This window comes from Trichosurus vulpecula, chromosome 3 (assembly GCF_011100635.1).
Source record: "Trichosurus vulpecula isolate mTriVul1 chromosome 3, mTriVul1.pri, whole genome shotgun sequence".
NCBI lineage: Eukaryota > Metazoa > Chordata > Mammalia > Diprotodontia > Phalangeridae > Trichosurus > Trichosurus vulpecula.
The window spans coordinates 324,063,696-324,081,064 of NC_050575.1; the positions used below are offsets into that span (position 1 = coordinate 324,063,696).

Below are 17,369 nucleotides of genomic sequence, written 5' to 3' on the forward strand. Positions count from 1 at the left end.
CATTATATTGTTTGAGCCTTAACAACGACCCTAAAGATGTCATTCCCGTTTTACAGATGAGTAAATTTAGGCTCAGAGAAGTGACTTACCCAGGGTCACATGGCTAGTATCAGAGGTGGGATTTTAATCTAGGTATTCCTGACTCTCAGTCTAGGACTCTTGCCATCATACCTTAATGCCTTAAGTTAGGGAGCACAAAAAAATGTCCAGTATGGCCCTGAGTGAACTTAAATTCAGTGAAAGGATGTGAACATTTTCTTATTATCTTCTGTTACCAGTATGAGGTGAAAGCTCCTGTTCCTTCTACCTGCTTCAGGAATATCTGTAAACAAATGGCAAAAATGCATGAAGCTATATATGAACTCCTTCCAGAGGAACAAACACAGGCAAGTCTCTGTTCCTGAAATTGCATTCATATACAGTCAGTGCTTGCAGCTTCAAGGTATCACTCCATGTTGTTTTTGACCCAATGAAACGTTCATAGTTAAAATCTCTGCTTGTGAGTGTTAGTTGGTTCATGACATTTATTTCAGTTAATGTGTTGAGCATTAATTGACTAAAGATATAATTTCTAAAGTCAAAGCGTGTCTTGATCTGATAAGCCCATAGCAGTTGTAAAAAGGCAGATGTCATTAGTATACTGAAGTCTCAGGTTGTAAGGGTCATAGGTTCAAAAATTTTTAATAACTTTAAAAATCAGAGTTATAAGTTATTGAGAGGCATGATATATTTTCCCATTGTTATTGTAATCAAATGAAATATAGGAGACTTTGGTGGTGTTATTTATAGGCCAATGAGCTCAAAATCAGTATACTTTATTGTTAACAATATATGCCAGGCAAGTGGCCCAACTCATTTGAGTAGCAAAATTCACGAAATTATTCTTTGGCACCTTCTTACTTCCCTCTCTGTATTTTCTCTTACCTTGTGAGACTCACCCCGAGACAGTTGTGTCTTTTGTTTTTTTTTAATGTTTATTAATTTTATTTATTTATTCAGTGTTTTTATGCTATGTACTGGATGGCATTACTATGGTAAACCCACTTAGGCTTATCCTCTGCTGAAGGTCCCATGTTCATTTTAAATTATTGGTTCTTTTGTTCTTTTCCCGATCAAAACTTCCACCTTCTGGGTGCCTGCTGACCTCCAGTGAAGGGAGAGTGATACTGATGAGGCCTTTCCATTGTTCTTGCCTGGTGTTCCCCCTTTCATTGCTGTACTTCTTCCCCTACTGATGCTGTTTCTGCTTTTTTTAGCTTTTCTTTTTTATTATGAACTCGATCAACACAAACATTTTCACTGTATGGAGAACAAAGTGATGCTACATATGAAACCATCAGCTTCTGTTACGTACTTTGTTTTTAAAGTATATGATAAATTTTTAAAAATAATGTGCTCTGTGTGACTATCTTCTTCAGAACTTTGTTTTCTTCTATGCATTTAAAATACTTTATTGATTTTTTATTTTTGCATTTCTCTCACAACCCACTAAGTCTACATCTCTTCCCCTCCCCCAGAAGCCTTCCCTTAAATAAATAGAATCAGGCAAAGCATACCAAGCAGTTGTGGATGCTACTTCATTTGGTGGTTTTCCTCATGCAAGGGGACTGGCTTTTCAAAAACCTAGTTGATTTTTCTACCATGAATGTATCTTACTTCCCTGGTGCCCTGGGACTCAAACTGAAGTACTCAGAATGCCAGGGAGCATATGAAGTACCCCTTGTAGGGCCCCTCACTGCTTGTCCTTTTCTTGTTGGCCTCTCTTACTTCACACACAAAATCCCTGACCATTCTGCTGTTCTAAGCCTGCCGGTTCTAGTTGAAAGAGTATATTTGTCTCTCTGTGCGTTATCTTCATTCTTTTGTCTTCTCATGGACTTTTCACGAAAGCTAGGTACTGTCAGACTGTGGTAAATTTTTATGACATGTTGTCATCAATCCCAAGGATCCTCCTTAAATAAAAACCATGTAGTTTTAGAGCATGGAAAAGGGGAAAATGTACAACCTCACAAAATCTTTATGAGAGGGAATGCTTGACCACAGGTGACACCGTACCCAAACCTTTGTTTCAGCAGTAATGTAGTGTGGCTTCCCAATAATTTCTAGTACTCTCATAATGGGTGAGGCTTTCCCTTTCTAAACATTAACTTTAGTTCCTAAGTGAAGGCATTTTAAAGTTCAGTTCATTTAGGAGCCTAGCATATGAACGTCACTGCGCTAAAAAAGGAGGATATGGAAGACAAGAAAACAGGCATCCTGTTGGATAGTCCTTTCCCCAGAGGCAGGTGTAGTGTACTGTAAAGAGTCCGTATGGACTAAGATAAGTCAGTACAAAGCAATGTCAAGAGGGAGAAGTGGGCAATTGGGGAAGTCTTCCTGGAGTAGATATGGAAGAAAGTCTCCCAAATCATTCAAATTATCATTAATTTTTATCGTCTGATCCAGACTGCGTACACCAGAACACCTTTTGTAAGAGGCAGGAAACCAGATGGTGCAAAAGAAAATTTTCATTCTACAGAGAAGGCAGTCACATTAATGGGGCTGCCATGACTAATCTTTTAAAGTTTAGTTTCATATTGTAGGTTTTCCTTTAAAAGTAATCAACCATTCAAAGGCTCGTTTTATTTTCCTTTCCAGGAGAATGTCAAATAACTTTTTCCCCCATGTGTTTCCAGATACTGTTTTTAAGAATTAACGCAAGCTACAAAGTCCACATGAAGAGACAGTTATCTCACTTGAACGTGGTAAACGACGGAGGACCTCAAAATGGGTATACTTTTAATGTATTTTTCCCTTCTGGATTGCTTTATTAATTTTTCTCTTATGGTTCCATTTTTCCCTCTTGTAACCATCACACCCAGTGTCTGACCTCCACTTGTCTTTGACCTATAGTTTCCCCTTCCATTTAATGGTGTTGTCTTCAGGGAACGAGCATCCTCTTCTCTACCAAAATGGGCATTTTAGAAAAGATCTTAAAGTAGTTTACCCATTAGGATAAGTTCAGCTTGGTATATTTGTATTTCCAAGGCACTGGAATTCTAAGCCTTTTTCTCTCATTATGAAGTTAAAAACTTTGTACCTTCTTAAAGGAATTTCAGACATCAGCAAGTTGGAGGGAGAAGTATTTGGGGAGAGCTGTTGAGTCCTGTGCTAGGAAGGCTGGCCTAAAGTAATATTCTGAAGTTATCCTGCTAAAAACTATTTGGAAACTCTTTACCCCCAACTTATTCCCAATTAGACACAGATAATAGTTTTAGTTTAGGTGTTTTGTGTTGAAGAGGAAGAAAGAAAAGAGAAAAATGCTGTATTTACTTATTGTCAGTGTACTTCTTTTTGCACAGATGATCATTGGACTGATTTTACTAACTAAATTTTAAAAAAGATATTACTGATTTGGGGCTTATAAGATATGTAATTTCTGCTAAAGGAAACATCCAGGAATAGGATTAAAAACCCCTGATCCTATGTTGGGCAGGTACCTCATTACTTTTATTCCCATTAATGAAGTCTAGTTTGATCTTCAAGCTTTGGCAGTTCTAAGGCAACCAAGTTAGCTCATTTATTAGCCAGTAATCTTTGTTATGAATTGATTTCTTTTGCATGTGACATTCTTATAGCTACTTACTGTCACAATCTCTTTCTGTATATCATTCAAATGAGTCATTTCATGTCTATTAAGTTCTTGAAAGAACATCATCCATGAAATTGTAGGCTTTACACTCATCAAGTACATAATAAACTGAGATATTGAAGCAGCCTTTGTCCTTTAAATGAGCCTGTAAAGTATATATTATTTTCACTGCATTATTTTTTGTGCACCCTATTTAAAGCAGGATATTTGTTAAATATTGGTGTTAACTAAAAAGAATTTATCCCAGTGTAACTATCTCCCCAACAGTGCTGCAGAAGAAATGTTAAAAACGTTTTATGCTAAATTGCCATCCAGTTTCTAAGTTCATGTCTTCACATTGATAAGGTTTTGATCTTTTTGAATCGCTTTTCCCTTCAGCCAGTGTACATATTGAGCACTACATCATAAGGATGGGAACCTCCTCCACTAGTACAGATTAACAGTGGTCTGTCCAGAATTTATAGTGAGTGTTCTTGGGGTATTGAGAGGCTGAACCTGGGTCTTCCTGATTTTAAGGTTTGCTGCTCTATTAGATTGTGCTGCCTTTCATTTTAAAAATCTGTTTCTTGAGCAAAAAACACTTTGAATCTAAAATTTTTCTTGAATTAAGTGCAAGGCCTTTGTTGAACTTTGTCTCATATTTAAAAACTCTGTTACTTCAGGTACATTGGATGAAGGCTAGAATATGCGGTGACTCTTGAGGGCATTTACCATTCTTGTGACCTCCATAACTGGGTGAGGTGCACAGGACTTCAGGACACAGCCAGCAGAGCTCTGGGTTTGGGGACAGGGAGTCTCGAGTCCAAGCCCCACTCTAATACTTAATAGCTGTGTGACCCCCGAGCTAGCCATGTCACCTTTTTCAGCTTAAATTTGCTTATCTTAAAAAAAAAAAGGTAATTTTTTTTTCAGTTACATGTAAAGGACAATTTTTAACATTCATTTTTTAAAATCCTGTGTTCCAACTTCTCTCTCCTCCCTTCTTGAGAAGGCAAGCAATTTGATATAGATTGTATATATGCAGGCATGAAAAACAGATTTCCATATTAACCATGTTGTGAAAGAAAACACAGACCAAGAAAAAAAAAAAGTAAAAAGTGTTCTTTGATCTGCATTCAGGCTTCATCGGTTTCTTCTCTGGAGGTGAATAGCATTTTTCATCATAAGTCTTTTGGAATTGTCTTGGATCACTGTATTGCTGCAGACAGCTGTCATTTGATTGATGATTGTACAATATTGTTCTTACTGTGTACACTAAGGTTCCTTATCTTTAAAATACAGATTTGTTGTGAAGACCACTTGAGATAACATGTAAAGTGCTTTGCAAACCTTCAAGTCTATATGAATACTATTATTAAGTTGAGATTAGGAAGGTGAGAAAGTGAAATTAGAGCAGTTGTGATGGCTGGGAAGTACTGAGGCATGGAAGTCATGGTGAGGATGAGTAAGAATTGACTTTGGATAAGGCTAGGGGCGACAGGATGATAGTATGACAGATCATGGAAGTACACTTGTGAGCATTGGTGGGATAAAAGGTGTGACCATCCTTGTGCATAGCTGAAGTGTTGGAGGAGACATTAAAATGTATGTCAGCACCCCCTAGTTCAAAGGCAGAAATTGGTACAGAGGAGTCTGAACCAGGCAATGACTGGCACTAAAAATATTCCACTCTTTTCATTGTGGGAGGGGAGAAGAAAGGGAGCTGGAGTAGGTAGTGGAAAGTGAGATGGTAAGTGAACAAAACAATTAATTGGTTTCTCTAGAATTTGATAAATGCTTCTTGATAAATCTGTCCAATTGCTTTAGAAAATTACTTTAGGACTGAGTTGTTACTGGATTATTTACCCTTCTCCCCATCCCCCCAATAAAAACACAAAAACTTGTAGGCTTTTAGTTTTATGGTGCTTCAGGTATGGCTGAGGCATTACCCACCTATAGCCACAATTTTTACTATATAAGGTAATTTTCTGTCACTGTTTTAATATGCACCAGTTTTTTTAGCTTCCAGTCATTTACTCATTAAATCCTATCCTTCAACCTAAGGAGAGGACAGGCAAAAAAACCCCTGTCTTATGCTGTGGTCTGTTACAAATAAGCATTTATAGACCGTTATCATGTCATGACTCTCCCAATCCTGAAATTTTGGAGTCATCCTAAGATCAAATTTCAAATAAGGTGACCCATAAGTTACTCAGCCTCCTTATTTTACAGATGAGGAAAGTCATAACCACAGAGATTAAGTGACTTGCCTAAGGCAGTCAGATGGCAGAGCCTAGAACCCTGATTCCGTCCACACCCAGTATCTTTGATTTTAAATGCCCTGCACATCACATTTTTTTTTCAGATAGTATACTGAAGCATTTCACAAAGCAAAACTCATTAATAAACTAACTCTAATATATATTAGTTTATTCCTTATTTAAATATCTTATGTGCATCTACATTATAGTAGCTTAATGATATATTTTGTAAGAGAGAGGAGTTGGCTTCTAATTGAGTTTCCTAGATTAATAGATTCGGTTTACATTGAGATTAGTTAGCCAAGGGTCAGTTAAGGAATTTAAATATTTTTTTTTTCTGATTTTTAGGTTGGTTACAGCAGATGTAGCTTTTTACACTGGAAATCTTCAAGCCTTAAAAGGACTTAAAGATTTGGACCTAAATATGGCTGAGATCTGGGAACAGAAGAGGTGATAATATACTGGAAAACTGTGTATTTGTCAGACCACAGGATGTATCTGAGAAGAATTTTGATGCCTGTCTCAAATATTTAAAGCAGAGCCCAAAAGCATGCATGTAGGGGAAAGGGAAGGGGAAAGTATCAGTGTTGGAACTGGATTCAGTGGGAACTGCAAGGAATGTCCTTTTTTGTGCATCCTCAGTGAGGGATAACTGATCAGGTGTCTATAACATTTTTCATTCTCTCTGGAAACAGACTCAGGTTTCTTTGGACCAAATCCAAAAGAACACATAGCTGTAACACAGCTGTAGTTGACTAGAATGCTCTATATACCTTTATATTAAAAAAATGCTTTGCATTTCTTCCAGTGCAATGAAATTCATATGGTGTCCCACCTTATTTAATGATGGTACAATTTAAAATATTAAAATCTTAGTCAACCTCTGTAGAAAATGTTTTCTCTATGAAAGTAATGCTGTTTGAAAAATTATTTTTTTACAGATCTTTCTATAAAAAAATAAACATCTTTTGATTGCTTGGATTTAGGATTCCCCTTTTTGTTTTAGTAAGCAGTTTCACGTTTCAGGGTTTGTGTGTCTCATACCTTCTCTTTATACTGCCATCAATGCTGACTGAGTAAAGCTTTCCAGGTTAGTCTGACCACTTGAAATGCTGATCATTAGTAATGATGATTAAAGAATAAGATGTTGGCATTAATTTATGAAGCTACTAATTTAAGTACTTTTCAGTAATAGTAAGTAGGGCTGGTGTTCCATATCTGTATTTTTATATTTATAAGACGACCTATGAAGAATTTTTTTTTGCCTTTCTTATTTCTGGCAGAGGTAAAAATGCTTATTTATACAAGTCTGCCTACTTGTGAAAGTTTTTATTTTAAAATTTTATATGTTACCTAAACATTGCCCCCCTTGGGTTCTTAATTTTAAGTTACTTTGATGTGTGATGTCTAAAGACCAGAGAGAAGTAGAATTTTTTTTTAGCATAATATAGTACAGGCTGCTATATATAAGCTATAGTATTATTGGGGAGGTGAGTATGAGTTGATGAATGGAGTTAACTTGTTTGGAGACTTTTTATAAACACTTTACCTTCACTATTAGAATCAGTAAGCACTCTACAAGTAACAAAGTGCCTGTGCTTCATCTCACATTAACAATCTTACCTAAACATGTCAGAGTGCCTAACCTTGTAATGATTATGTACAACCAAATGGTCTTATGTTATGTTAAGGTTTCCTCAGAAAGGCAAGCCTGTTTTTTTCTTTACCATTATGAAGATGTCATCAGTTCTTAAACTGTCTAAAAAAATAAAGCTATGAAAATATCAAGACTTTTAAAGACCAACTTCTTTTAATAGTTATACAGCAAGATACAGATTAGTGTTACTATGGGTCTTAGAAGCATGTGGTCCAGGAACAAGCATGGAAGAATTGGAAAAGGGACCATTATAACAAAGGGCACAGTAATTTTAATGACAAGTAGACAACTTGCAGTGCTGTTTGTGAGCTTTATTTGGCCATTCTGAGAAATTTGATTAATCTCTTTTCTCCTGAAGATTGCTTCAGTGTATGATTAAAAAAAAAAACCAAACCAACCCAACACCACAAAGGGAGGGTGCAGTAAAAGGAAGAGGATAAGGGGAAAACATTGCTTACTATTCACTGACCCCACAGGAGAGATCGGGGCAGGGAGGAGGAGAGAGGCAGAAAGGAGCCAAATCCAATCCGATAAGTGATTTCCACCAAGCAAAAATAAACACACACACACACGCGTACACACAGAGGCTTGAATAAACACATTCTTTGGAAGGAAATAAAACTACTTAATCTATATCCTCACAATGAAACATGATGAGGTATTAATCCATTTTGTACATAGATAAAACCAAACAAGATTCTTGTAGATGCAAAAATTTAAGTACCACAATTTCAAGCCTTTGCAGTCTTTTAAATATTCTGCAATAGTGAAAGATTACTTCATAAAAATGATATAATTGAAAAATTATAAATGTGCACATATATATTGCTTCACAGCTTTATTTTTAAATTACAAGCAGTTCAAAATGACCGGAGCCAGGCAGGCCTCTGTTAAAAGATCTTCCAGCAGAGCCATCCCCTTGGTGAGACCAGCAATATTGCACTTAAAAGTTAATGATACACAGATCTCTTCAAAGAAGTAGTAGTATTGCTTTCAGATGTCCATCTGTGCTTTGAAATAAGAGCATACTGCAGAAAACTCTACTTTAAAAATTAATACTTCAGGGTACAGTGAAACAGTGGATAAAGCACCTGCCTCTATTCCCAAACCTTATTGAACATTCCATTTGTGAAACACAATTTAACTCATATAATCAATAAAAAATCCAGAGCATTTTTTTCTTCAGTGGTCCAAGATCCGAAGGTTACCAGATACAATTTTATTCTCTAACACAGCTCCAGGAGGGATATCAATTCTGTCACCGTGGTTTGCAATGATGATAACCGTTCCCTAAATTAGGAGCAAAATAAAAAGGTGGTGCTTTACAAAATCTAAATGAGTAAAAGGCAGCTTTATATTTCATTCTTCAGTTATCATTAGTTTACTCTACTGACTGACTCAGCAAAATGTCCTAGCCTTTGGAAGAGGTCAGTCAAGATGCAAACTGCATCTCCTTCCCAGGGAGTTCTAAAAGGCACAGTCAGCTCATCATCACATGAAATTTACAAACATTACTACAAATATTAGACACTCGGTGCTTTACATAGTTCCCTATGACATTATTCCTATTATAGCAAAACTGACAGGTCCGGACTTCTCATGCCCCTGTGAAGGCCAATGGTGGCCAACCCAGAAGACTCTACTGCCCTGGTGTTCTGGATGATTTCTCTGTAATCATGCTCTTACCCTGTTGCCTACATATACACAGGCTTGGGAGAGAGGCAGTGTCAGAGGGAGCTAGCTGGCCTGGAAAGACAAGAAGACCCAGGTTCAAGTTCTAACTCAATGCTGTCTAGATAGCTCTTCAGACTATAAGTATCCCCAATACCAATGAAACTAAGAGTGCAGTTCTGACTCCTACAAGTCAAATGCTCCAAAATCTGCATTTCTTTGGTTAATCCAAGGTTTCCTTTGCAAATGAGGAAACTGAGGCCCAGAGAGACTTCTTGCTTATGTAGGTAGAAGTAAGTAGCAGTGGTGGCACACACACCTAGGTCTTCTGACTCTGAATCTGCTGCCTCAAACAAAACAAGTCACAGATTTAGAGGCAGAAGGGACATCAGGCCACGCAGTGCAACTTGATTTTACACGGGAGGAAACTAGATCCCAGTTGGGGTGACATGACTCTCAAGGTCACCGAGTGTAAGAGGTGGAAGTGGGAACCTAGGTCTTCCTTCCACTCCACTTAACTGCCTCCATCAAAGCATCACAGGACTTAGTTGCTATCAACAACACCTATGACTGCAGATAAGTGACAAAAATCAGCTAACATTTGAAAGGCTCTTTATTGTCTCATTTAATCCTCACAACTCTGTAGTTGCTATTATTAACCTATTTAATAGATGAGGAAGCTACCTGAGAGAATAAGTGATTTGCCCAGGAGGACATAGCCAGTAATCAACTGAGGCTGTATTTGAACTCAAGTCTTACTAAGGTTGACAGTATGATACCATCTACAGATAAAAATGAGTAGATTTTACTCAGTTTTTTACATTTCCTCTAAGAGCGCCTAGGGAACAATTTAGGGTGGCCTTCTTTAGTAAGAGAAGGCTTTGGTGCAGACTAAAGCTTAAGATAAGGTTCAACAAAGAATACTTTAGTTGATTTACTAAGAGAATAAACTACTCTAAAAGCTTCAGAGACAGAACTCCCAAAGGTAGAACAGGCATCTGAACTGCATTCACATTTATATACTTAGACATTACCTGTTCTAAGATGTTAGCATTAGCTTCAGCAGTATTTACCACTGAATATGAAATAACTGCTGTAGTAACCCAACATCAGTGCGGTAGTCAGTGTGCTTCTCATTTAGAAAATATATATCATGCCTTCTGCACATCTAAACTTAAACAGCTTCCCTATAAATAATAAAACTAAATACAAGGCTAAAAACATGAGGTCCATTTCTTAAAGTTTCCATATTAAAAAAACAAACACCCCTCCCCATGCCCTAGTTTCCATTATAATTTCCACACCTTTAATGAGACATTCTTGCCAAATGTCACATCTCCAGACACTGTGAGATGATCCAGTTCCAGCATATCTGGTATGCTTTCAAACCGCCTTAGGTAATCCTGGACCTTACACAGGGAAAAAACAAAACTTTATTAACACTTCATTTCAACAAGATATACCTAGCATTGTAAGCCCTGAGAGTATGAAAACATAACAGCACTGCCCCTACCCTGTTACATGCTATTTTTTTTAAAGTTAACAAGTCATTATACAAACAGAAGTTGAAATCCTGTCTTTATCCAACTTGAGTTCATCAGCAGCCACACCAATAGTCTGAAAAATCTACTAACTGCTAAGCACTGTGAAGGAGAGGAAAAAAACCTCTGCTTCCAAAGAACTTGCAGTCTAGTTGGGGATACAAGACTGAAACAGACAGAAAGGTTACTGACAATAAGCATCGAAGTGCCAAATGAGCGAGTCAAATAGTTATTACAGGAGAAGCAGGGATCACTGGGTGAGGAACATTTGGACTAGGAAGTCAGGCTGGTGTTGGGCAAAGTCAGGTTGGTGATAGGCAAAGAATCAGATGATTCAAAGGCAATATGAGCTACTGTGACTTATTCTAATTTACAAGGATTTAAGCAATGGCTTCTGACTACATACATTAAATATTTTGGAAACATAAAAGTGTTTGCCCATAAATAAACTGACTAAAGACCATACTCAATCAATGGATTTTTATTATCAAATGGCACTTTGCTCGTGTAGTCTTTTTATGCTCAGAGATCCAAAAACAGAGTACAGTGCCTTCGTAAGATCATGATTTTTTTTTTCCCAAAGGTAAAGCCACGTATCTCCACAGTAGCCTACTTTACCTACAAAGGTTTGTTACCTTAAAATGTGCTAAGGTCAAAATAACTGAACTATGGAGACAAACACTTCATATTAAAATGCTAAAAAAATGCAAAATCTCATTTTTGCAATGTGCATTTTCACTCAGAATCAAACTGATGTTTATTTTGATACCTTTGTAAAAGAGCTTCCTAATTTAACCAGGGGCACAGTAGGAAACTCTCGCTTTTCACTCATTGTTAAGGATCCTGCGTTAAGGCTGTAGAGATTTGACATCACAAGTAGAAGATCGGATGTAGTTTTAACAGGCAGAAAACGGCTTCGGGGAACATTGATGCCAAGAGAATTCTCAAAACTTTTAATAGCAGCTCCAACTGCAGTCTCCAACTGAATAACGTTTAGGCCTCCATCCAGGGTCTGAAAAAAGAAATACACTGGGCTGTATATATACTTGTCAACTTGCCTCTGAGATATTAAAAGCCCCATGAGATCCACTGAAACTTGCTAGTGGAGATGTGCACAGTAAACATGGGTATCTTTAACTACTTTTCCCCATGTGCCTGCTCACCTTTGGATTGACAATGATTTCCATATCAATGGCGTTCTGCTCCTGCAGTCTCTTGACTGCCGCTAGAGAGATCCACAGGTTGTTTGTGTTAAATATTTTGAATTTTGATACAGACTTGAATTCATCAACGTGGGCTTTTGGCACTTGAGCAATTTCTACCAACCTCAGTTTGCCCTCATATTGTGTGAGGGTACCGCCCTAGAAAGACAGGGGAAAAAAGTAGCATTGAGAGTTTACATGCAGCCCCAAATCTTTGGTTTTTATACCTGTACTAGATTTAAAAGAAAAGCTCTAAAAATAAAACACAGCAATGATGAATTCATTTATAATGCAAAGAATCACCTATTTGAAATAACCAGGAAATTATGATGGAGAACTATTATAACATCTTATAAATCACTGTTCACCTCTACAACACCATAAGTAAATGTTACCCTCTTCACTTTATACACAATACACAATGACTGGACTATGTGACTTTAGGTCACAGCAACATCATCTTATAAACAGAAAGTTAATCTGGTTTTCTTAATGCAGGATAATAATAAACCATCCCCTCATTTTTACATAGCATTTTGAGGTTTAAAAAAGTGTTTTTGTCATGACTCTATGTGATAGAATACAGTGGTTATAGACTTATTTGACTGAGGTTCAGAAAAGTCACTAGATCCCCGACTACAAGTCCTGACTCAAATAGCCTTCTGACCTGAGGAAGTCTCTTAAGGTCGCTGTGCCTCCCCTTCCTTATCTGTAAAATGAAGAGGTCTGGACTCTGCTTTCTAAGGTCCTTTGCAGCTACAGCAGGGACTTTTTCATTCATTTCATTGTATTTTTATCTCCAGTACGTAGAATGTATTAGATGCTTAATAACTGTTAATTGGCTGATCCTATAAAAGTAGCGATGCAAAAGTCTAGTCTTTGTTCACCTGGTGTCTAGGTATAAGACTAATACCTTTCTCATGGCTAATCACATCGGATTTCAACATGTGTGATTTGGGCATGGTTTGAACTAATATGTACTTACATATATATACACATATATTTGAATCTGGGTAACAAGTTATGCTAGAACAGCATTTTATCATACAGTCTCCAACTTAAAAAAAAAATCTGTTAAAAATTCAGAAGGCAGGGCAGCTAGGTGGATAGAACGCCGGCCACAGAGTCACAAGGACCTTAGTTCATATCTGGTCTCAGACACTTACTAGCTGCGTGACCTTTGGCAAGTCACTTAACACTGATTGCCTCCAAAAATAAAAAATAAATTCAGAAGGCATTTTTCTGTAGGAAGGGTTATAGATGTTGGCTAGCTTACCAGCCCCACCTAGCTCATAATTACCTAATTTCAAGATAAGAAAGTACTATTTTAACAAAACTTTTGTAAAAGGATATCCTTTGTTCTTTACCTGTACTCTTCTCACTCATCAATACCTTGCAATCTGGCTGCCAATCTTACTACTTAACTGAAATTGCTCTCTCTAAATTTACTAGTAAGTTTCTCAAGTGCCAAATCCACATGTCTGTCTTTCACTCCCTAATCTTCTTGAATTCTCTGCAGTATCTGACAGTGCTGACTACCTCCTCCTAGATATTCTCTCCTCTGACTTTTCCTACCTGTCTGGTCCTTCTCAGTCACTTTTGCTGGTCATTATCCGTGTCCTGGGCCCTCTTTTCTCCCTCTCGACACCCTCTCCACAATCAACAGGTCCCCTAGGTTCAATTATCTCTATGCAGATGATTCCCAGATCTATAGATCTACCCCTAATCTACTGAGCTGCATATCTTACTTACATCACCAACTGTCTATTATAGTGAATTTACAACTGCATATCCTGTAGGCCTCTTGAAGTCAACATGTATAGACCAACAATTCTCTTTTCCCCCTTAAGCCTCCACCTTCCCAACTTCCCTACCAATGTTGAGGGTATCACCACACTTCCAGGCATCCCTCAGAGCCATCCACACATCCAGTCAGTTGTCAAGTCTTGTCCCTTCCACTTCCACAGCAGCTCCTGCAATTTTTCCAGTCTTTGTACTCAAGCAGGCAGCACCCTAAATTCAGACCTCATCCTCTCTCCCCTGGACTGTTACGGTAACTACATATTCTATAACAAAATTAACTGGTTTGCCAGTCCTCTCCCTCACCCCAAAGCACAAATCCCCTGCAGACTTGTTACACATGACTCTCCACACACACTCTCAAGCTGCAGCCACACTTCCTCATGTATCACACCCTGCCGTCTCCACTGCCTCCCTTCCTTTGGACAGGCTGTTTCCTTCCCCCTCATCCATGTACTCTTAGTGCACTAAACTGCCTTCACAACTAGACTCAAGTGCTACCTCCTACACAAAGACTGCCCTGATTCCCTCAGGTGCGGGTGGCTCCCCTCTTCCTCCATGAAATTACTTGCATCTGTATTGTATTATATGTATTATATGTTCTGTTGTTGCCCTCCATCCCCCAACCCCAATTTTGTCTCCCAGTGCCTAGCACACAGCAGGCATTTCCTAAATGCTTGTTGATTGATTCCATCTCCTAACCTGATTTGGGATTCAAAAAAATGCAGTTCTGTAGCTCAAGTATGGTACCAACAAATAAAACTTGTGACCCCCGGAACCAAGCATTGGACTTGGGATGGAGAGTCCTGGGCTCGTTTTCTGCCTCCCCCACTTTCTAGCTACTGGCAAAGACAGGGAGCCATAGCCTGCCCTACCAGTCTCGAAGCGGGGCAGCACACTTACCCTAAGACACCAAGAATGTGTGGAACCCTCCCTCATCCTTGGCTGCCTTGGAATGAAGGCCTCTCCGCCAGCCTGGCAGTGTTAACAAGGCCTTTCTTAACTCCACTAGGAAGTGAATTGTTCGTGCAGGGCTCGAGGGGCCTCAAAACTTATCTAGTTCAACGGATCATTTTATTCATGAGGGAGCTGAGCTTAGAGCAAGGCCCAAGGAGCCCAATGAGAGACTGAGCGGCAGAGCCGGGGCTGAGCCTAGGACCTCATATCCCATGTCAATTGTTCTTCCCCTCTGTGCCAGTTCTACTTGTGGTAGCTCCCAAGGCTTGAGGAATGGGGATCCTTCAGTGTCAACTGAGGGACACCTGCAGTGTAAACCCCTGCAGAGGCACTACCGAGTCCTGGGATGGCTCTCCAGAGCCTAGGTATAAGCACTTCCCCTAAAGGAGGAATTTGGGCAGGTGGGAGGTGGGGAAGAGGGGAGCCAGAAGGCAAACTCCTCTGGCTTTTACCTTTAGAGCCAGTTGGGGAAAAACAAAAGCCACATAGATGATCTGGGGGTGAGGAGTTGCTACACAAAACAGCATTTCAGAGAAAAACCTGAATCCTAAGAAGCTAAGAAATAGGACATCTGGAAGTTGCAGTGGGGGAATGATTTGAAGAAGTAGCTTTGAGGATTTACTTTCAATTTGTCTCTTGCCACCTACGTTGGATCCCCAGAGTGAAACAAACTGAACTGGTTAATGGGTTAGGATGCAAGGAGTGTTAGGGAGTGACAAGAGGGAAGAATACCTGAAAGGGGAAGGAGGAAAAAAGAAGGAAGAGAAAGGAGGGAAAGTGGGGCGAGGGGAAAGGGAAGAGAGGAAGTAGGGAGGATAGGAAGAAAGATTTCTGTGTACACCCCCGTAATTTTCAGTAGCTATAACAAAATACTTTGTGCCACCTGCCCTCACAGCCACCTAACTTCTTGCTAATTGGTACTGAAGCAAGTGCACTTTTTCAAGCACAGAGATAATTAATCTATGGATAATCCAAGTGATGACAGTGAAAAGCACACTGGATTTGGAGTCAGAGGTTGTGTGACCTCCAAACGGTCTCTTAGCCCCTCTGGGCCTCAACTACAAATCTCTGAGGAGAAGTGGGCTGGAGGATCCCAGATCTTAGGGACCTATGATTTCAAAGGGTAGGAAGCTCTCTCAGGCAGAGGAGCATCCATTCTGCCACTTACAGTCCTAGAACTACCTGAGGGCACTGAGAAGTTAAGGCTCACACAGCCAGGATATGTCCAAGGCAGGTCTTTAACCCAGGCCATCCTGTCTGAGCCCCCAAGTGCTCTCCCCTCCGCCACTACATCTACAGTGCCTCTCAATTATGATCATAAGCACTAAAAATACAACATATATAGCAATTGTACAATTTTTGGGGGGCAAAAGGAAATAAAAATGTTAAAGAATTAACCTATCAGTCAAAATGAAATTAATTAGCAATTTCTTTTAGCCTTTACCTTTACATCTGCCCTTGTCTTGTTGGTGACTTCCATGACAAATTCGCAACGTTTTCCATTGGGTGGATTCATAAGATGGTTAAGAATATACAGATCCACTGTGGCACCCAAATTATCTATGTTGGACACAAAAATGTACTCCTTTCCCTCTCCTATAAGAGTATCAAGCAAACCAGAATTGTAGAAACTGGCATAAATGTCACCATGACCTGGAGGATACCAAGCTTCTGTATTTTCCCCTGAATAAGACACATCCTTTGCTACAGGCAGTAAAGATTCTTTATTAATTCTAGGGTACCTGAAAAAAAAAAGAAATCACTATCAACTCCAAAGAAGGGCACAGACCCTCATATAAATGACAATACATCTAAATAGAAGTTAACCCCCTTTCAAGGACCATTTCTGGCAAACTTTTAAACCACAGGTTAAATGAACTGCATCCTTTTAAGAAAATCTCCTGTGGAAAAGCTAAACTTACAAAATAAGCAAATTCAGGGGAAGACGCTTTCTCTTACAAAAGGACTCACTATAGGGTTTCTCTGAATGCTGTTCTTTTTATAAAAAGCACATAAAATTGCTAGGCATGCAGGAAAGGGGCAGAGGAACATTAAGGGAAGTCCAAAACAAATCAGAAATGAATGCAATAAAAATCACTGAAGTGCCATCAGTAGGAAAGTGAATTCAGGAAAATAGATTTGCAGACAACCTTAGGAACACATCTATTGTATAAATTGAAACATACCCCAATCAATATTTAATTTTGTTTCTTAGGAAAACCTAAAAACTGTAACAGCATTTTATACCATGCCATAAGTATCTAAAAACTCTCTCAATCACTTCCCCTTCTCTATAGAAAGTGGCCAAGGGATAGAACTTTCTCAGAACTTTCACCAAATTGTTAGATGTCAAGTGAAATGTTTTTTTTCAAGGGGTCAGGAGAAAATACACTACAAGCTAAAAGGGTTTTCTGATCAATCCCATAGATTTTGTATATTTTTCTCCGAGCAACTCTCCTATGTAGACGTAGACAAAATATTTTTTTTAAAAAAAGAGCAATTTTGGTTCCAGAGTCTTAACATAGGGATGGATACTTTCTGTACTGTCCAAGGCCTAACAGGTCTATTCTGGAACCCATTCTCACTTATATTTTCAGTTAAAGCACAAAGCAACTTAAAAATTCACACTTCCAAGAACAGAAGCAAATGCTCAACTTTTGATGGCAAGAA

At 38.7% G+C, this 17,369-nt stretch overlaps 2 protein-coding genes across 4 annotated transcripts in view; one reads left to right on the forward strand and one right to left on the reverse strand.

Moving 5' to 3' along the window:
* The window catches only part of VPS54 (VPS54 subunit of GARP complex), an 80,310-nt gene extending 72,655 nt beyond the window's left edge, over positions 1–7,655 (forward strand). The window contains exons 21-23 of the mRNA XM_036750781.1: positions 279–386; positions 2,676–2,770; positions 6,220–7,655. Coding sequence (XP_036606676.1) covers positions 279–386; positions 2,676–2,770; positions 6,220–6,325 — 309 coding nt within the window. The 3' untranslated portion in view covers positions 6,326–7,655. The remainder of the gene's footprint in view (positions 1–278; positions 387–2,675; positions 2,771–6,219) is intronic.
* Positions 7,656–7,659: 4 nt separating this feature from the next.
* UGP2 (UDP-glucose pyrophosphorylase 2) overlaps positions 7,660–17,369 on the reverse strand; it is a 49,295-nt gene continuing 39,585 nt past the window's right edge. For 2 of the 3 annotated variants that reach the window (XM_036750784.1, XM_036750783.1), the window contains exons 6-10: positions 16,144–16,441; positions 11,904–12,101; positions 11,510–11,752; positions 10,504–10,608; positions 7,819–8,818 (exon numbers count right to left, since the gene is read on the reverse strand). In XM_036750784.1, the coding sequence (XP_036606679.1) occupies positions 8,711–8,818; positions 10,504–10,608; positions 11,510–11,752; positions 11,904–12,101; positions 16,144–16,441 (952 nt within the window). In that variant the 3' untranslated portion in view covers positions 7,819–8,710. Of the gene's footprint in view, positions 8,819–10,503; positions 10,609–11,509; positions 11,753–11,903; positions 12,102–16,143; positions 16,442–17,369 lie in introns of all 3 variants that reach the window. The other variant, XM_036750782.1, reaches the window with a different exon arrangement.